Source organism: Bubalus kerabau, chromosome 1 (assembly GCF_029407905.1).
Source record: "Bubalus kerabau isolate K-KA32 ecotype Philippines breed swamp buffalo chromosome 1, PCC_UOA_SB_1v2, whole genome shotgun sequence".
NCBI lineage: Eukaryota > Metazoa > Chordata > Mammalia > Artiodactyla > Bovidae > Bubalus > Bubalus kerabau.
The window spans coordinates 214,702,056-214,722,941 of record NC_073624.1 but is presented as its reverse complement, the minus strand read 5'-3'; the positions used below and the strand labels follow the sequence as shown (position 1 = coordinate 214,722,941).

General features: G+C 42.3%; 2 protein-coding genes and 1 long non-coding RNA gene across 3 annotated transcripts in view; 2 read left to right on the top strand and 1 right to left on the bottom strand.

Moving 5' to 3' along the window:
* Positions 1–12,668, bottom strand: part of LOC129632336 (uncharacterized) — a 23,259-nt gene extending 10,591 nt beyond the window's left edge. The window contains exon 1 of the long non-coding RNA XR_008704471.1: positions 12,590–12,668. This is a non-coding gene — a long non-coding RNA (uncharacterized LOC129632336). The remainder of the gene's footprint in view (positions 1–12,589) is intronic.
* Positions 1–20,886, top strand: part of SKP1 (S-phase kinase associated protein 1) — a 144,967-nt gene that overhangs the window by 70,022 nt on the left and 54,059 nt on the right. The window lies entirely within an intron of this gene.
* PPP2CA (protein phosphatase 2 catalytic subunit alpha) overlaps positions 12,574–20,886 on the top strand; it is a 23,580-nt gene continuing 15,267 nt past the window's right edge. Inside the window, exon 1 of the mRNA XM_055553794.1 lies at positions 12,574–13,037. Within this exon, the coding sequence (XP_055409769.1) occupies positions 12,936–13,037 (102 nt within the window). The 5' untranslated portion in view covers positions 12,574–12,935. The remainder of the gene's footprint in view (positions 13,038–20,886) is intronic.

Here is a 20,886-nt window from a genome sequence, read left to right as displayed (position 1 = left end):
GTACTTCTGGAGACCCAGGATCCTACACTCATGTGCAGATCTCAGGCAGAGAAGTGGACTAGCAGAGGAAAGCATATTTTTAGGTAAATGTTTATACTCAAATTAGTATAATTTTTGGTGGCTAGAATTCCCCTTAAAGACAAAATTCTCATCCCTGACAATACCCAGTATTAGGTACACAGAGGGGATCCTGACAAATTGGTGTGAATTAAGAAACCTGATTGTTCAGGATTCATTCATCAGCTTACTCTGAAGGTTAGATAATGTTTGATTTTGAACCTTGAAATGTATCTGTCAGCAGAAAACACGCTGCATGTTGCTATGCAGATGACATTTTTTTTGCAAGGTCCTTCTGTTTGCATGTGAGTTCTCTCCTTGAAGGAAGACTATTAACTCATGCTGCAGCCTGCTGCTCTCTGCTTGGTTCTGGCTATGCCACTAAGCCCAAAATAGAAAGTTCTTTTTACTGCAGAGCAGGGAAAGAGGTTTAAATTTCTCAATTCAAATAACAAAGGGTAGCACTATCCTGGCATTTCTTGGGAGGGGGTGGGGAGAGATACTGCCTGCTTCATCAAGGAGGAGTCATGTGACACTGGCAGAGGCCAGGACCAAGAGACAAACACACACTGTGGTAAACTGGGCTCGTTTCCCGTCCTGGCCCCCCTCATCCCCTCTGTGCCACTGTGTCACCTCTTTTAGGACATGGGAAAGCAGCTGAGCCACTGGGGATTCAGTCCCAGAAATGTCACTGAAGTTATCAGGCTGGAAACAGTTCTCTGAGCCAAACCCCTTCTCTCTCAGCTTTTAGTGGAATCAGTACCTTGCCACAGAGTTAAACAGTAGGGAGATTTTCTTTTTTTTTCTTCCTCTCAAATGGTCAAAAACTTGATCTCTAGGGTCAGAAAGAGTTTGGGGAAATGGCATTCTTATATATTACTAGAAGGAGGTAGATTGACCCAGCCAACTGGAAAGCAATCTGACAAGACGGATCCATGATATAGCAAAGGATGTAGACCCAGAGGCTCTCTCATCTACAGCTGGAGGCAGTATAAACTGGTTCCACAGACAAACTCTTGTACAAGTACCGCAGGGGACATTTACAGTTATGTGCACAGCAGCAATGTGAACAAGACCTAAATCTTAGAAACAATGCACTTGCCCATGAGCAGGAGAGTGAGTGGTGAACTCTGGTGTATTTATGCACTGGGGTATTTTACACCAGCCAAAATGAACTCCAGTGGAATGTAATGATACGGATGGATTTTTTAGCAAAGTAATATTAAGTGGAGAAAAAAGTCCTGAAAGATTACATACAATATGATATCCTTTTTATAAAGCTAGGCGCAGGATTTCCCCAGTGGTTAAGTCTGCCTGCCAGTGCAGGAGACACGGGTTCAATCCCTGGTGCGGGAAGATTCTATATGCCACAGGCAACTAAGCCCGTGTGCCGCAGCTACCGAAGCCTGCTTGTGCTCTAGAGCCTGTGCACCACAATAAGAGAAGCCCACACACCACAGTTAGAGAGTTGCCCCAGCTCGCTGCAACTAGAGAAAGCCTATGTGCAGCATCCAAGACTGAGCATAGCCAAAAATAAATAAACAAAAATTAAAAAAAAAAATAAAGCTAAGAACAATTTTAAAATTACAAGATACAGTAAACCCAGGTAACACGAACATCTGCAGCAGGATGGTCCTCTTGGTTGGGGAGCACAGGGAAATGGGGGGGAAGGCCTTATGAGTTAAATATTGGTTATTGTTGAAGTCCTAGTTTTTGTTTTGGGTTGTCGATTGACAGGTACTGATTACATTATTAAGATGAATTTACCACCTAAATTAACAAAATCATGCCATCCAGTAACAATTATCATAATGTCACAAACCAAGGGTTGTGGTTAATCCAATTCTGTGTACCTGACATTAGCATAAAACAAAAACAGTTCCAGAAATGTCACTGGAGCTATTAATAATTGGCACAGTTATTCTGTTTCTAAATATTTATCTTAAGGAATAGACAGAGATGCACATAAAAATTTATGAACAAGACTTTATCATTGTATTTATAAATATAAAAATAGGAAACAATCTAACTACCAAACTAAGCGATTTGTTGGATAAATTTGGTTACATCCCTATGTTTGAAAAAAGGTAGTCTTTTCAAAATATTCTAAGAGTATTTAAATATGTGAGAAAATACTATGTATCAGATGAATAAAACAGGTTACAGAACAGACACACAATATGAACCCAGTTTTTTTAAATTTCCTGTTGGTATATATATGTGTACACACACACACACACAGAAAACTGGAAAGATTATACCTCAAAATGATTTATTGTTCCCCACATGTCACAATTATTTTTTTCCTAAACACTTAAGTAGTTCACAAATTTTCTACAGTGATCATTAATTCCTTTACAATCATAATTTTACTATAAAAATGGATTTTAATAATAGCTAATGTAGATGGAATATGTGTCATGTGCTAAGAGCTTTACATGGGCTAATTTATTTAAAGCTTAAAATAACCCTATGAGAATGGCAGTATTATGATACCTGTCTTACAGATGAAGATACTGAAGTTTAGGGGGTTAAATAACTTGCCTGAATATACAGAGGTTCTAAGAAGTAGTGCCTTGAATCAGGCTTCTAGGGGGCTCTTCAAAGAGTGGGCTTGACAGAAGGATCGTGATCTTCCTGGCAGAGGGATGGCTCCACCAGAGAGAATGAGCTTCCTGAGAACAGCACTGGGAACTAAACAGTCTGATGTGGACCTGAAATCCATATAGAGAAAAGACCCCAAAGGGTGCCTGAGTCAGAGCCAACACAAGGGAGCCAACTGTTGAACCTGGGGAGGGCAGACATGGGGGAGCCAGGGCACCCACCCCTGAGGATTTCTGATGAGCCCTTGTGGAAAAGGAGATCCCACTGATTGGAGAAATGGTTGGAGAGCAGAGATGTTTTGCTCGTGGCTCTGGCCAGCTCTGATTCCCACCAGCCACTGCACTAGGATTGGCGTCCAAAGCCTTTGGTAGAGAGGAAGAGGGTGCTCTAGACATGGGACAGGGCCGGGGACTTAGCTGCGGTCTCTTATCATCACTCATGCTTTAAATAAAGGCTCTGATGTGATCGTGGCGTCAGAGATAAAATGCCTTTCTCAAACTAAGTGAGCAGGATCTGGTATCCAATTTGGACAAGACAGTGGAAAATAGGCTCAGGGGGAAAAAATCCATTGGCTCCAACACCAACACACAGCAGTTGAAGAATCTGACACCTTAATATTGTAGAATAAACAAATGTAGGCATGTTTTCTTATGTTTTCTCCAAAATATCTAGAATAGATATGATTTAAGAAGAAATGAATTTTTAAAACGAGAGAGAATGGATTTTAACAGTTCTCTGCTGAAGAATTCTGGACTGTTTTTTTAACATGTAGCTCAAGCATCAGCTTCATGGAAATACTTACCAAGCTGCCTCAAGCAACAAGGCCATCTCTCTTCTATAAATGTCTAATGAATGACTTGTTTACCTGTCGGACTGTCTTCCCTGCTAGAGCATAGCTCAGTGGACTGTGTTCTACACCTCTTGGTTTTCCTGCTCTCCCTGTGTCTCTTTCTGTCAACTCTCCCCCACATACATTCCTATTCGTGCCATGTGGTAAGTCCTAATTAAGTGTTGCTGTTGGAACAGAGAGCTATAGAGGTCTGGGGTGTGGTCTTCTAGAATTCCCAGAGCTGGGAACCAATCCCCCTTTTGCATCTCTGATACTGGAGAGCCCTTCCCCAGAAAACACATGAAAAAGAAAATTCCCAACTGTATAGCAGTAAATACACAAACACTCACCAACAACTACACAAATGAATGCATGTAAAACTGGGAAAATCTGAATAAGATAGATAAATTTTATGAATATCAATATCCCCATTGTGGGGTAGGTCCTCCCAGCCGCCACCCCAGGCTTCAACAATACGTGAACCGTGAAATTCCAGATGTTCAAGCTAGTTTTAGAAAAGGCGGAGGAACCAGAGATCAAATTGCCAACATCCACTGGATCATCAAAAAAGCAAGAGAGTTCCAGAAAAACATCTATTTCTGCTTTATTGACTATGCCAAAGCCTTTGACTGTGTGGATCACAATAAACTGTGGAAAATTCTGAAAGAGATGGGAATACCAGACCACCTGACCTGCCTCTTGAAAAACCTATATGCAGGTCAGGAAGCAACAGTTAGAACTGGACATGGAACAACAAACTGGTTCCAAATAGGAAAAGGAGTACGTCAAGGCTGTATGTTGTCACCCTGCTTATTTCACTTCTATGCAGAGTACATCATGAGAAACGCTGGGCTGGAAGAAACACAAGCTGGAATCAAGATTGCCAGGAGAAATATCAATAACCTCAGATATGCAGATGACACCGCCCTTATGGCAGAAAGTGAAGAGGAACTCAAGAGCCTCTTGATGAAAGTGAAAGAGGAGAGTGAAAAAGTTGGCTTAAAGCTCAACATTCAGAAAACGAAGATCATGGCATCTGGTCCCATCAGTACATGGGAAATAGATGGGGAAACAGTGGAAACAGTGTCAGACTTTCTTTTTTTGGGCTCCAAAATCACTGCAGATGGTGACTGCAGCTATGAAATTAAAAGATGCTTACTCCTTGGAAGAATAGTTATGACCAACCTACATAGCATATTGAAAAGCAGAGACATTACTTTGCCAACAAAGGTCCATCTAGTCAAGGCTATGGTTTTTCCAGTGGTCATGTATGGATGTGAGAGTTGGACTGTGAAGAAAGCTGAGCACCAAAGAATTGATGTTTTTGAACTGTGGTGTTGGAGAAGACTCTTGAGAGTCCCTTGGACTGCAAGGAGATCCAACCAGTCCATTCTGAAGGAGATCAGCCCTGGGATTTCTCTGGAAGGAATGATACTAAAGCTGAAACTCCAGTACTTTGGCCACCTCATGGGAAGAGTTGACTCATTGGAAAAGACTCTGATGCTGGGAGGGATTGGGGCCAGGAGGAAAAGGGGACGACAGAGGATGAGATGGCTGGATGGCATCACTGACTCGATGGATGTGAGTTTGAGTGAACTCCGGGAGATGGTGATGGACAGGGAGGCCTGGCGTGCTGCGATTCATGGGGTCACAAAGAGTCAGACACGACTGAGCGACTGAACTGAACTGAACTGAACTGAACAGTACAAGATGTTACCACTGGAAAACTGGGATCTCTAGTATTTCTTACAATTGCATATGAATCTAAAATTATCAATAAAAATTTTAATTAAAAAAATTCCTATACATTATCCTTTAGGAATTGATGGGGCCCCCTGAATTCACCCACAAATCCTAATTTGAGAACTTGCCAGTGTAGTCTAATCTCTACATTGTTGGATGGGGAAACCAGTAGGAAAGGATGTACTCAGTCATACAGACTGTTGATGGCAGAAGTGGAGATGAGCTTTCCTTGCACTTCAGTTGGCTCCTGGGAGGAGGACAGTGCAGTCCACATTGTGTTATTTACTTGACTTAAAGGCAGGACAAACCAATCTGGGCAACTAATACTCCCTGACATGGGGAATGAGCTGGGCAATTTGTTTGCAGTATAATTTGGTCTTTTTTTCCTCTCATTGCTTTTTAGGCTGCCTGTGCTCAGCTTAAGAATGGAAAGGACTTTATTCCCAAAGAAGATGGCTTGAAAAGGTGTAGCTCAGGGACCAGAAGCCTATTTGACTCTGATTGCCATTTGTTGTTACTGTTGAGTTACTAAGTCATGTCTGACTCTGCGACCCCAGAGACTGTAGCCCTCCAGGCTCCTTTGTCCATGGGATTTCCCAGCCAAGAATACTGGAGTGGGTTGCCATTTCCTTCTTCAGGGGATCTTCCTGACCCAGGGATCGAACCCACATCTCCCACATTGGCAGGCGGATTCTTTACCACTGAGCCTCCAAGGAAGCCCCTGACTGCCATAAGAGCAGCCAGACGGTGCCTATGGGTTATCCCAACAGGCTGGAAATGAAGGAACAGTAGAGAAAGAAAGAGAACAAGAGGGTACATCGAAGGAAGGAGAGCAGAAGGGCATGGTACAAGGAGACAGTGGAGGAGGAGATGGGATGGACGTGTTTAGGGAGTAGGATTGATGCGGTGGGTTGAACCACAGGCCACTCCCTAAGCTGCAGCCTTTAAGGACTCTATTCTTGGAGACAGTTAGGCATTGAAAATGTCAGACAGTTGAGTGGTCAAGTTCTTCCTTTTGTGAAAATTACTTGTGATCTGCTGCTAAAAGCTCTCCAGGAGTTAAGAGTTTGGGTACTTAATACCAGTTATTTTACATTGTACAAATTACTTAATCCCTTTGTGCCTCAGTTTCATCATCTGTAAAAAGAGGATAATAATAGTACCTGCCTCATGAGTGGTGCAGAGAAGGCAATGGCAACCCACTCCAGTACTCTTGCCTGGAAAATCCCATGGACGGAGGAGCCTGGTAGGCTGCAGTCCATGGGGTCCGACATGACTGAGCGACTTCACTTTCACTTTTCACTTTTATGCACTGGAGAAGGAAATGGCAACCCACTCCAGTGTTTTTGCCTGGAGAATCCCAGGGACGGGGGAGCCTGGTGGGCTGCCGTCTATGGGGTCGCACAGAGTCTGACACAACTGAAGCGACTTAGCAGCAGCAGCAGCAGCATGAGTGGTGAGGAATAAATTATATAATACATATAAAACATTTAGAAGAGTACCTGACGCATAGTAAGTGTTTAATTAATGCTGGCTTTATAATTGTTGGGCTTCCCTGATAGTTCAGTTGATAAACAATCTGCCTGTAATGCAGGAGACCCCGGTTTGATTCCTGGGTTGGGAAGATTCGCTACCCACTCCTGTATTCTTGGAATTCCCTTGTGGCATAGCTGGTAAAGAATCTGCCTGCAATGCAGGAGACCTGGGTTTGATCCCTGGGTTGGGAAGATCCCCTGGAGAAGGGAAAGGTTACCCGCTCCAGTTTTATGGCCTGGAGAATTCCATGGACTGTATAGTACACGGGGGCACAAAGAATCAGACACAACTGAACAACTTTCACTTAATAATCATTACTACAGGACAGCAGTTCATTTCCTCTTGCTTGTTCCTCCAAAGATAGAGACAGCTGATAAGCATCCTTCCTCTAAGAAACAACCGTCAACATGCAGGCACTACATTATCCATCAGTTTTCTCTTTTCTGCACACACTGGTCATTCTCCTGTTTGTGGACCCAATTCCACTACCATACACCACAATGAGAACTTAAAGAGGAGCACATAAGTTCCTGGTAATCAAGGGGTCTCCTTACCTGGTGTTGAGAGTACAAACACTCTGTAAGGGGAAAGTTTCTTTCCATCAGACAGGAGAGCAGTATGGTCCTATTCTATTTTTGCAAATTAACTTGAAAGCCCTGTTTAGATGCCTCTATGCTTGCCGTCTATGGGGTTGCACAGAGTCAGACACGACTGAAGCGACTTAGCAGCAGCAGCAGCAGCATGCTTGCAAATCCACTTTCTTTGGGGAATCTGATTTCTGAATTTTGCCTAGCATGAAGCTAGAGCCCTGATGAACTGTTAATCTGGAAAATAAAGAACAAGATTTTTTTACTCTGGCCTCCCGCAAAATGTCCCCCTCCTCGGCAGTGTTTCCAGGAGGCTTTAGGGAACACCTCCCGTGGGCTCACCAATAAGTCCTCTATTCATACATCTCTACTCTGACAAGTGCCAGGTCTCTCTGAGGTTCCACTAGGTTCTGGGGCTAGGAACTCCCAATCAAGAGAAATCTAGAGTCCTCAGAGAAGACTCCTCAGAGGACGCGGGGCTTGAGTAGGGTTCATATAGCTACAAGGGGCTATCTGGAGAGCAGGGACAGGCTGAACAAAGAGGTCAAAGTAGGAATGGAATGGATGAGCACAGCAGTGGTCTGGGGGAAGAAGGGGTACACAGAGCTGAGGAGAAGTGCTTTGAGTGAGAGGTAAGGCAGGAAAAAGGCCATATTGAAATACTTTGTGAGAACTTTTGAGAAGGTCACAGGAGAGACAAGACTTCTTTTCACAAGAAAGTGGGGGCCCTTGAGTAGTATTCCAGGGCACAGTAGAATATTTACTAGAACTGTCGGCTACACGTGCTTTGGGCTTGCAGTTCCCCTAAAAGGTGCTTTGTCATGTTTACTCAGATAATATGATTTTCTTTTCACAATTGTAAAAGCAATGTTTTCATTACAGGAGAATGAAGTAAAAAGAAAATAAAAGGAAGTTCCCTGATGGTTGAATGGTTAGGACTCTGTGCCTCCACTGCAAGGGGGCCTGGAGCTGCTGGCATGGCCAAAATAAATAAATAAATAAACAATTCTGCTCACTAGAAGCAACTGCTGTTATTAATACTTCACTGTATATCTTTCTAAAGCCTCTTATAATCAGATATTTATAGTATATATTTAATAAAATTAGGACTAGATCATACATGCTATTTTATAAAGGCACTTTTTTCACTTAAAATATCTTGCAAATAATGTTCTATGTCAATAAACATACTTCTATGATAAGATTTTTAATAACTGCAAAGTTGATGACAGTATTCTTCAGGTTTACCCAGCCTTTCAGAGTGATGACATTTTCTTTCCATTTCAGATTTTTTTTTTCCCTTTAACAGAAAAAAATATTTTCTCTGTAACTGAGAATGGTATCTGGATGTCATGGACATTCCTGGGGGACATGGTCATTTCTCTTTTTTCTTTAGCCAAACTGCAGTAGCTAAGGAAAATGACTGATTTATTTCTATGGCAAAGTTCCTGGTCACAAAATTTGGGCCACATCTATCAAATTCTAATTTCAGGTGAAAAGGCAATATAAATTTAATTTTGGGGGGAAACCAGGAAGGAGAGGAATAGGGATAGATGCGAAAGCATCATTGCATATCCTAAGTGCAGAAATCCTTGAGCAGGCCCAGTCGATCAGAGCATGGCAGGCTTCTCACAGAGCCACTAAGATGGTGACTTCCTGGGTCTGTTTTGAGGTTTCTGGGGCATAGAAGGCTTTGCTGCAAAGAGCGTGTTGTCAGATATGGCACCTTTCTCAGGTAGAAGATTCTAGCTGAGAGGAGCATAGGACTGACAAACTGAATTAATTCCTGGATTCATTCCTAAGTGACTTACTCTTTGTACAACAAACTTTCTGATCATTTGCTTGCTGGCAGGGAAAGAGAGAGGATATAGTTTTTGTTCCATCTCTACTCTCTTTCCTTGGACTTCCTCCCACTTCCTCATTTTCCATAATGGTATTGTGTGGAAAAACCTATAAGACACACAGCTTGCGGGATCTTAGTTTCCAACTAGGGATTGAAGCTGTGCCCCCCACAGTGGAAGCATGGAGTCCTAAGCACTGGACCACCAGGGAAGTCCCTACCTGGTGTTTTTGATAGTTATGTTCTGTTTCCAAAGACCAGTATGTATTTCATGGCAGGCATTGAAGGGCTCCAACTGACACTAAAGGATATTTAGAATCAGAGACCACTTAGAAATAATACTTACTGGATATTTATTATATACTTTTTGGTGTATTACATCTATAATTTCATTTAATTCTCAGGAAAATCCTCTTATTTGGCTATTAAAATGATCCCCACTTTATGGATTAGAAAACTCAGAAAAGTTAGATAGCGTACCTAACTTTACACATTTAGGCAGTTGCAGAACCAGAATTCAAAGTTGATCCATCTGATGCCAGATGCTATTTCTTACCTATACAGCCCAACTTTCTGTCTTAGTAAATTCAGAAGTCAGAGAACTGGAAGAAACAACAAAATAAACCTAACCCAAGGCCAGGAGAAGTACCAACAAATAAAATACTTGTCATTTCTTCTCCATAGAAAGAAAGAAAGAAATGTAGTCGCTCAGTCATGTCCAACTCTTTGCGACCCCGTGGACCGTAGCTTGCCAGGCTCCTCCAGCCATGGGACTTTCCAGGCAAGAATAGTATAGTGGGTTGCCATTTCCTCTTCCAGGGGATCTTCCCAACCCAGGGATTGAACCCAGGTCTCCTGCACTGCAGGTGGACTCCTTACCATCTGAGTCACCAGGGAAGTTTAATGTCAATTTTTATACCTTGACTAAGAGTGCCTTTTATAAAGCTATTTGCTCAAGGTTATCTTCCTCATACCCTGCCCCTGTCATCAGATGATTTTTATTTGTAGCTATGTTTAGGCAACACTCAGACTCATTGTATACTGAATTTGCCATCTGGGCAAAGATCTTTTTTAAAGCATATTTGCTTTATTCATCCTCTGGTTTTTGCCAAGAAATAAAAAGGACAATTCTTTTCAGCTTGCTTTTAATTTTTTGTTTCAGGTATTCCTCAGCTCTAGAATTGAGACAGGTCTAATTAGCCAAGATCAGATAAATCAAGCTGAATTTTCAGATCCATTGGCTATTTTCAATTCTACAGAGCAAAAAAAAAAAAAAAAAATTCTTCTAAGGAAATGATATTCTGATTTAGTTCTATACTGTTTATAATCATATATGCTTTACTTCACTGCTTGAATGCTAATAAGAGCTTCCTAGAATTCATTCCTTAAGATGTTAAGTCATGGCATCTAATTATTTGGCAGGATGTTTTAAGTATATATAATTATATCTTCCCTTTTTGTGGTGGTGGTGAGCCAGGTCATATGCGTCAAAAGAAAATAATACCTACATTAATGCTACCAACAAGGAGCTCACAGCATTTTGGAAAAACCCACTTATTATAATTTTAGCACATATTGGGCACTCAATACTTTTTAATCTGCCAAACTAACATCACCCCCATCTTTTTAGATAAGAAAAGTCAGGCAAAGGGTAATTATACTGACCTTGCTCCATATTTCAATCTTTAGAGGTCAGTTGTGTGAGTGTGGCTGACACCTTGCACTTGGAAGTATGAAGTTTTAAATCCTGAGCAGTACCTTGGGCAAGTCCCTTCTCTTTTTTGAGTGCCAGTCTGCTTCTTGTCTTATGAGACAGGACCACTTTTCACACAAATACAGGGCAGTTGTGAATAAGATAGCACACTGGGCATGTCTTTATAATTATGGACACCAAGTGATGCTCTTTTTCCCTCCGTTCATTCCACATGATCTTAACTCTTACTCCTCTGTGTTTGAGGATGTTAATTGCAAAACACAGTCAGAAATTGGGAAAGCGAAATTGCAATTTCCAGACCTGGGGTGGACCAAGTCAGTCAGCTTCGCCAAACAGGCTGTCTTTGGATGAAGAATTTTTAGTCCCATATTGACTGATCTACCCTCCGCGGTCTTCTACAGCCTTGTCTGTCGTTCCGAGGTCGGCCTGACATCCTCAGGGCTGCTGAGTGAGAGCTCTCCTCCAGCACTCTGCTGCGTGCTTGGGTCAGCTGCTATGGGGGTAAGCAGTCTAAAGACAGGGACTAGGTCCAGCTCTGGCCTTGCCCTTTGAGGTTTAATGTCGTTTAGAAAGCTGTCTCTCAGGTGCTGTGGACACCATAATAGCTCTTCTGCCTATCTGTCCCCAGACCATTCTAGGAAATACTGTTGGGAGAATACATGTGCCACCAGGGTAAGATATTTTGTCTGTCTGGGTGATCCTTCTGTCTCCCAGGCATGGATCTAGCACATAGTTGGCACTCTACGGAGCCAAATATTCCTATGAATGCAGGGACAACGAAATGTGAAAACATTTAATAAATCTCAAAGAGATTCATAGCCAGACGGAGGTCCGATCCTAAGGTACCTGAGCTTTCTTTAAAGCGCGGATCTTAGCTGCTTCTAACAAGGTCGCGGGCAGGACGGGTGCGTTCACCTCCTCGTAGCTTTCCCTTGAAAATGAAGGCCAGAGTGGGCGGAGCGTTTGCCCACTCGGCGAGAGAGTTTGGGGGGAGCGTTTCTCCTTCCCTGGAATAATTGGAGTCGGAGGGAGACGCACACCTGGGGAGAGACGCTACAAGGGGAGAGGCTTCGCGGCGCGTGCGGAGCCAGGAGTGCTACGAGGCCCCAGCTATTGGGCCGGAAGAGACATCTAGGCCTGGGGACAGGTGTGTGCGGGGGGGGATCAGGTGCACCGCGCGGCCTTCCCCCGACAGGTACACCCTCCTCCGCCTACGAGTGACCTAATTACAAGGTGCCGACCGCGCCCGGAGGAGGAAGTGGCTACTCCAACCACGCTACCACTCGGCGCCCATTCTTGCCCCCAAGATGCAAGAATTCCACGCAATTTCAGTACTGTTGTATCATGCAGGAGCCATGCGGTCGCATTTCTAGTTTCCTTAATTTGACTTTAGTCGCCAGGTGAAAAGCCGAAGGGTATCACCTTAGGGAAGAAGTCTCCAGCTGCAAGGCGCCATCCTCCCACCCCAACCGCGCCTGCGCCACGTTCACGCCCGCGCAGCGCAGGATTTAGTGCTCTGGGATTAGCCTACTACCCAGGGTAGGGCCAGAGCAAGCCAGGCCCCTGCTCGGTCTCGGACTTCCCTTCCCTCGGCCCCTCCCTGCTAGAGGACCACGCCCTAAAGGCCAAGGTGCCTCAGTAACCAGCGGGCTGCTTTGCGCCTGCGCGTCGAGCCCTACCTCGCGAGTCTGGCGGCGGATTGTGGCTGGCGCTGCAATTGCGCAGCTCCGGTCCCGGCCCTTCTACCCCTCCGCACCCTGCCGCCTCCTGACGCCGGGCGTGACGTCACCACGCCGGCGGCCGCCATTACAGAGAGCAGAGCTTCGGGGCTAGAGCGAGTGGAGGAGGGCAGCGGCCAGTGGCCGAGCACAGAGGGGCGAGCCACAGGGCCAGCGCTAGCGCCGAGCAACCGCCAGTACCCTCACAAATACCCCGGGAACCGGCGGCGGCGTGTGCGTGTGGCCCGTGTGCGGGCGGCGGCGCGGGAGGAGCGCGGAGCGGCAGCCGGTTCGGGCGGGTGGCATCATGGACGAGAAGGTGTTCACCAAGGAGCTGGACCAGTGGATCGAGCAGCTGAACGAGTGCAAGCAGCTGTCTGAGTCCCAGGTTAAGAGCCTCTGTGAGAAGGTGAGCTACATCTCGGATGGGGGAGCCGCGGCGGGTAGAGCCTTCCCGAGAAAGAGGGCGCCGTGGGGAGGGTGCAACATGGCGGAGGCCCCGGCCCCCCGAGCCTCCCGGACCCGCGCCCGGCACGGCCCGGAGGCGGCTCCCGGGCGACCCGGCGCCCCCTGCCTCCCGCGCAGGGATTGGTTGTCGCTGCCACGGCCGCCTAAAATGGCGCCGTTCACTCAACTCCGGGGCTTTAGAGCTTCCCGGCCTTGGCGCGGGGAGAGACGGCTGAGGGGAGCTAGACCCTGTGGGTCGGAGTTGGGGAAGGTTTAGGTAAGAGAACTTGGGTTCTTTGGGTTGAGAATGGGGCATGGAACTCTTCTCTGAGGTGAGTAAGAGGCTTTTTTTTTTTACTGGTTCTCTGGCCTAATTCTCAGATCCAGAGCTGTCCAGAGGCTCCCCGAAAGGCAAGCTTGTAGACCAGATCCCAGGTCCTACCTAAAGGCCCCACAGCTTTAAGTACTGCCTTTCTCTTCTAGAGACTTAAGGTGTGTTTTCAAAAAATTTTAAGATGGATCTCGAACCTACGAGTGTCAGAGGTGGTAGTTATAGGGAGGAGTGTAACTTCTTTTTCATAGTTGGAAGAAATGGAGAATTTGGTGAGTCATACTCCATAAGGAACTTTGGATTGGAAATCAAGTGTCAGTTTATGATTTATATGCTGACTCAAATTGGGTAGTGTGTAACCCTTCTCTAAGCCGAACGTACTTGGCATTTTGCCATTGATTTTTTAAATGAGCACCGTGAACTGAAAGAGCAGCAAATATTGTGTCCTAGCTCCTTGTTGGAAAAGTTGTGTATTTGTGACTTTAAATAGTGATAGTAATAGTAATATATCTTGATTGAGCTTGTACTGTATTCCATACATTGTGCTTAGTGTTAAAACAATTTATCTCATAGATGTTGAGATTAGAATGTTGTAGTCTGTTTCAGCAAGTGCATTTTAAGTTACCTAATTCCGATTTTTTTCCCACGGAGGTGGGGAAACAGGTAGCCTTTTGGATTTAAGTCCTATAATTCAGTTTTCTAAAGTAGAGAAAATGATGAGCTCCACCATGAATGCTTCAGCTTAACCTTCTCAAAATTACCTTTGCAGCATCTCATTTTAGTTCCACAGAATTGTGGAATGTCAGCTTTTCTGGAATAGTGAAGGTAATTATTAGACAGCAATTATGCTGACTTGTGGTTTAATGTGAGTTTGATGTATATGCTCCTAAAACAGGCTGTTTCAGATACTATTCTGTGAGTAATTGCAGTTTAAGTGAGTCTAATTCAGATGTGTTTATTCCCAAGCTTCGACAGAAACTGCTAGTTGATGAGGTGGCACATCATCTCACTGGGCTGAATTTTAATAGGAACAGTGTAGTCTTCTGTTGCTTCTTGATCCTTAATTAATGAGGATGACATTTGTTTTAAAGGCTTAGAAATAGACTTTTAAGGATCACTTAATGTATAGTGTTAGGTCTTAGTGTTTAGGTACTACTGTAAGTGATGATTTTAATGACTTCTAGGGTTGAGTTCTTACTCTGTATAATGACTTTGAGTCAGCAGTTGGCTTGGTGACTAGTCATTTGCGTAGCAAATATTGCAAGAGAGCAGTGATGTAATTAGAAGCCCACTGAACTGTGCGATAGACCTGGACACTAGTCCTCTTTCTGCCACCAAGTAGTTGTGTCTGACCTTGAGGCAGCCACTTCACTTGGTCCTCCCGTCTATAAGCTAGAATTAAAACAGATGCCCAAGGTTCTTGCTAATCTGAGATAGTACTGTTCTATTTTAAATTAGTACTGTGTTTAAATACTGAAAACTTACTAGATAACCATGACTGCTTGATTTTATGAGAAGAATGAAAAAGTAATCATGCTTATTCTCAAGGAGACTGAATCTAGTTGGAAATCAGTCGTAGGTGGACCACAGAGGTAGAGTGTTCTTGTTGGAGACAACAGAAGATACCACTGGAGTTACAGTGGGGTGCTGAAGCTTGATCTATTTGGTAAATGGTCATCGTTTCCCACCTCTTTGTAAAATTTACATGTGGTGAGATTAATCAATTTATGCTTAATTCTCTATTGCTCATTCTTAGAGCCAAAAAAAGGGAAAAAATATTTGAAGCTAGATTTCTAAGTCTTGGATCCTTTCAGGGAGATAACCACACAACTTTCAAAATGTTTTTAACTTGTTAAGTATTCCAAGTCTTAGAGTTCTGTTAATCTTTCAAGCTAAGTTAATTTGAAGGCAGCTTTTTAGGTAGATGAGACAAGTTAAAGTACATGACTTAAGATCTTTTGTACAACTCTCTTTAGTGAAAGAAAAATGTTCTCTTTTCACCATTAATATTTGTATGACTAGTAGCACGTCTAGTGAAGGCTACAGATTTTGAAAACCTTGAAGGAAAAACTTTGATTAGTATTATAGTTTTTTTCTTTTTTCCCTTTTTGTTTTTAAAGAAAAGATACTTGGTGGAGATATCTAATTCATAATTTCTTTGGTTATGAGAAGAAAAGTGTGTATTTGTAAACAAGAGTGAATATGGTTTTTATGCTTTTAACTAGTTAAGATTTTCTCCCCCCAGGATGTGATCTATATCAAAGCCAAGGATGATGTTGTGTGCCTAGCTCTAGTAAACAGTCTTGTTTTGTTCAGCAGTGGTTTCATTTAGGTATGATTTTTGGCCGTGTGCTTTCATGTCTTACCAAACTTGTGGAGAATGTTGTTTGTATCCAGAGGAGTTCTTTACCTAGGCATGCTATTTTCTATTGCTGTACAAGCACTATAAATAAAATGCAGTATGAGTCTTCCTTCTGGTTGGATGACCTGCAAAATACTTGACCAAGGTTAAATTCCTATATGAAATGGGTAATATATTTTTGTGAGTCTGTGTGTGTGTGTTTAATTTAAAAGGTTGTTTGACTCATTTCAATAAAGGTAATTTGAATATCAAGAACAAGCAGTTGTGGGGGCAGCACGATACAACATACTGTTTTCATCATCCTGTCACATACACAGTTCTCGTAACAAGCTTAGGAACCAGTTATCCTCATAGATAGAAACCACACCTCAGAAAGGTAAAGAGACTTGGCTACAGCGACTGAATTGAGATTGCCTAGTTTTATAGACTTTAAGCCCAATGTTCTAGTCTTACTGCACAGCCTCCCTCTCTTCTGAGGTAGTGTTAGTAATGAAGGATGCAGATGAATTGAGGCCAGACTGAATTGCAGAATCCTCAGCTGTGTAAAAGAAAGTATAATTTTTGTTCTGATTGCTCGAAAGCTTCCTATTCATGTCACATACCGTTGTCTCACTCTGTCCTGGAGGAGGAAACAGTAATTATTCTTCAATATTGGATGTGGCTAACTGCATTTGCCTCTCAAATAAGATTAGTGAGGTGAAAACCCCAGTTCATTTTCTGTGTATTCTAAGATAGTGTAAATCATGATCCAGAGAAGGAGCTCTAAAATATTCTAATAAAGCGTAACTGACATTTATATTGTTCATTACAGCTTGTTAAAATGCCTTTCTTTTTATCCTCATAGCTACCTTGATCAAGGCTGTCTGCCTGGGTGTATTTTGTGATCTTCCAGGCATGAATCAGTAGTGCAGTTGTCTTTGAGTTGACTTAATGAGGAAACACTAAAAAGGTGAACAGTTCTTTTTGGACACACAAATTTCCCCCCTCCCCCAACTCTGCCTTTGTTTCTCTGTCAGAATCAAGAATTCTGTGTCTGCAAATAGGGGCAGTAGAACTAAGGTGAAACTCATGCTATAAAAAGAATGATGGGCACTGGAAGAGCACTTGAGATAACTCTTGTTCGGTGTTCTTTTTCATGGTTTTATTGTAAGTCAGGTTTGTCAGTTGTTGAGGAGTATTTATTTAGTTTTGAGGAGATAAGCTTTAAGGAAAACCAGGAGACATTGGGTTTGGATTAATGTATGGTGGAGAGGCGTCTCTCTTGAGGGCGCTGAGAAGTAGGAAAAGTTATGTATGGCATAGAATCAACCCCCCTCCTTTTACTATTTTCTTTATATTTAGAGCTGTTTCTCTTATTTGCGCCTTTTTTCCCTACCATTTCTCATTATCATCCTTTTATGAAAAAACCTCAACCTGCTCTCCACTGGACAAGTGAGATCTGAGATAGAGTATAACTGTGAAGGGGATTTCAACTTCTGGAGCAAAAGTTGTAGCAGAGACTGAAGTGGAGAGAGGTCTGGTAGCCAGTAAATGGCTGGGGTGAGTGAGGTCTGAAAGGACTGTAAAAAGCAATCTAGGACTGACTGCTTAATTTTTTCATGGTACAAAGTTGCTGTTGCCCATTGATTTATTGGTATTATGATTTGGAATGGATGAATAAAGCAGTGACAGATAGATCTGCATCTGGGTATTTTCTAAACTGTACGTGACCAGCTGACCAGTCACTCTGGCACACCCTGTCCCCACCTCTGCCTTAGTCATTTAGTTACTACCACCAATGGGAACTTTTACCTTTCTTTTGTCGAGAGGCCTGAAAGAAGATTGAGAACCTTTTTTCTAGAGTGCCCCTGAAAGATACATTAGATAACATAGTCATGCAAAGTGTAGTTCACACAAGTTATGGAGTGTCAGTGATACTGGTAACTGTGACAGTGTACATTTGTCTTTGGAATACATTCAGCCAAAAAAAATTTTTTTTTTTCCCCCAACCAAAAATTTTTATGCTCTCCTTATATGTGCTATTTTCACTATTTAAGTTTGTCTAAATAGTGTTGTTGTTGTAGGGATTTGTTATTGCTCTGTAGCAGGGTTTTGGATTAGTCAGGAGGTTGAACTTGTAAGCTCCAGATAGGGAAGATTTTAGAATTTTTGTGCTAGTGGCTATCAGGTTAATTGTCTTTCTCTGCTGCCCATCATCTGTAAACTAGCAATGTTGCCTGCTATCTGTTGGGGGGCTTTGACTTCCAATAAAAAAGCTTTTTAGTGATGAAAGTGAAAGTCACTCAGTTGTGTCCGACTCTTTGCAATCCCATGGCTTGTACAGTCCATGGAATTCTCCAGGCCAGAATACTGGAGTGGGTAGCCTTCCCCTTCTTCAGGGGATCTTCCCAACCTAGGGATCGAAACCAGGTCTCATGCATTGCAGGCACATTCTTTACCAGCTGAACCATAAGGGAAGCCCAAGAATACTGGAGTGGGTAGCCTATCCCTTCTCCAGTGAATCTTCCCTACCCAGGAATCGAACAGGGGTCTGTCTCCTGCATTGCAGGCGGATTCTTACCAACTGAGCTATGAGGGAAGCCCTTTTAAGTGATGAAAAGAACTTTAAAGGTCCTCAAGGCTAAGTCACCTTTCACAGATGAGAGAAGAGATCAGACTCAGGGAGGATGAATCTCATTCAGGATGGATTCTTGTGAAAAAATTTTAACTGTGTATATAGCAACATTTCTCAGTTTAGTAGATTAACATTTTTTTTCCTAAGCAGAAACGATTGGGACTGTTTAATTCATGCACATGGATATGTTTGTTGGTAGAGATGTAGGCCAGCCTATTGCAAGTGAGGCATACTGCTTTAAAGAAAAGGTCAGGACTTCCCTGGTGGTCCAGAGACTGGGAATCTGCTTGCCAGTGCAGGGAACACAGGTTCAGTTCCTGGTCTGGGAAGATCCCACACGCGTGAGGCAACTACTGAGCCCGCGTGCCACAACTGCTGAAGTCTGGGTGCCCTAGTGCCTGTGCTACCCAACAAGAGAAGCCACTGCAATAGAAGCTCACACATACCGACAAAGAGTAGTTACTTCTCTAGTTGCTTGGGGCAGCTAGAGAAAGCTCGTGAACGGTCATAAATAAATAATTTAAAATATATATTTTTTAATGTTCATTTTGGTCAGAAGTAAGATGGTTATTTGACAGAAACAGATGGGAAAACATCACATATTCTCTTGATAGAATTTTAGGATTCCCCTCATCCCTGATCTTTTTCTTTCCATTAGACCCTAAATCAAAAAGCAAAGTGTGAAAGTGAAAGTTGCTCAGTCGTGTCCAAATCTTTTTGACCCCAAGGGCTGTACAGTCCACGGAATTCTCCAGGCCAGAATACTGGAGTGGGTAGCCTTTCCCTTCTCCAGGGGAGTTTTGAATACAGAATTAAAATAAAAAACAACTGAAATATTTCATAAAATATTAGCGGCATCTGATCAGTATAATTAATGAAAGACTAAGTTTATGAAGGAAGATTTGGTAGTTGGAGATAATTAATTTAAGATTCATTTGCTTCTAGAGCTTAGTCATATGTCCTACCTTATGTATGACACCAAAATAAAACTCTGGTCACATATTTATCACGAACTTAAAAAAAAAACCTTTTATATCCATAAAGGCAGTATGAAGCAAAATGAATGTCTTAGGTTATTGAAAAACTTCATTGTTGCAAACTTACTGTGCTTTTTATTTTATATTTTGAAATATCTTTCCATGCCTAACCAGGATACCTAACATGGTTGTTTGACCCTACAGGCATTTTATTTATTTTTACTTCTTATTTTTTTGGTCACACTGAGCAGTATGCAAGATTCCCTGCAGTAGAAGCATGGAGTCTTAAAAAACTTTTCAGATGTCTTTAATTTTTCACTTAAACTGAGAAGTAAAATTCAAAAATTACTTTTTTGTTTGCTTCTCATGTCTTTATGGCTATATTGGTAGAAAATGTATTCAATTGATTAAAATATGAAATGTTAAATTTACTTGAACTGGAGTTCTAATGAACACTAGAATTACCACATTTTTAATAGAAAGATATCTAGTTTGTGTGGACACATTGTATAGGAGAAGAAATACCTGATGCTATATAAACATGGAATAAAAAGTCTGAACTCTAAATGAAAAGTGTCAGTTAAATCAGAAGATAACAAACACTTCATACCTGAAATAGCTGAGAATGGGTACGGTCTTCCCGTTTATTACTGCATAACAAGTTGGGCAGTAGTTGGTCCAGTAGTATACAGAAAACAAAAAATGTTAACACTAATGACAATTGAAAATTTCTTGAAAGAAAATGATTCAAATAAATAATAATACATGTATAGATCGTTCAGGAGCATATTATACAACAGTTTACATTGATATAGGAAACTGGATCAGTATTCGGAACTTTAGGACACAGATTGAGATGGTGGCCGCTTGTAAACTGGAAGGGAATACAAAGAAATGAAAATAGCTTTTGTTGGTATGGTAAAATTTAAAAGGCCATATTCTTACAGGTTAACCATGTTTTCCTTGATTTAATAATAAAATGCATAAATACATTGCCTGTTTTTTATTTAAAATGTAAAAATGCATAAATGTGTTGCATAGCTTTTTCTGCTGTGTAAATTACATAGAAATGATATCACTATTGCATATCCTTAAGGAAATTCAGAATGGCTGGAGAATCTGTTGTTGGTTCATGTTTTCTTTTATTTGCTTTCCTTGAAAAATATTGGCTTTGTTGAGCTATTGATCTGTTTTCAGTCTGATTTGTTTGCAGTTTCACACTGTTATGGAGAAGGCAATGGCACCCCACTCCAGTACTCTTGCCTGGAAAATCCCATGGATGGAGGAGCCTGGTAGGCTGCAGTCCATGGGGTCTCTAAGAGTCAGACGTGACTGAGTGACTTCACTTTTACTTTTCACGCTCATAGGTCCACTTCATGGAATCTTCTTTCAGGAAACATGCCTGCATATGGATACAAGGGAGCAGGTACTGGGGTATACATTTCAGTACACACTCCTTGTATCCTAATCCTTCAGGAAGTACTTTTACTTGTAGTGTGAGAAATTGACCTGGTCTGTATGTATATG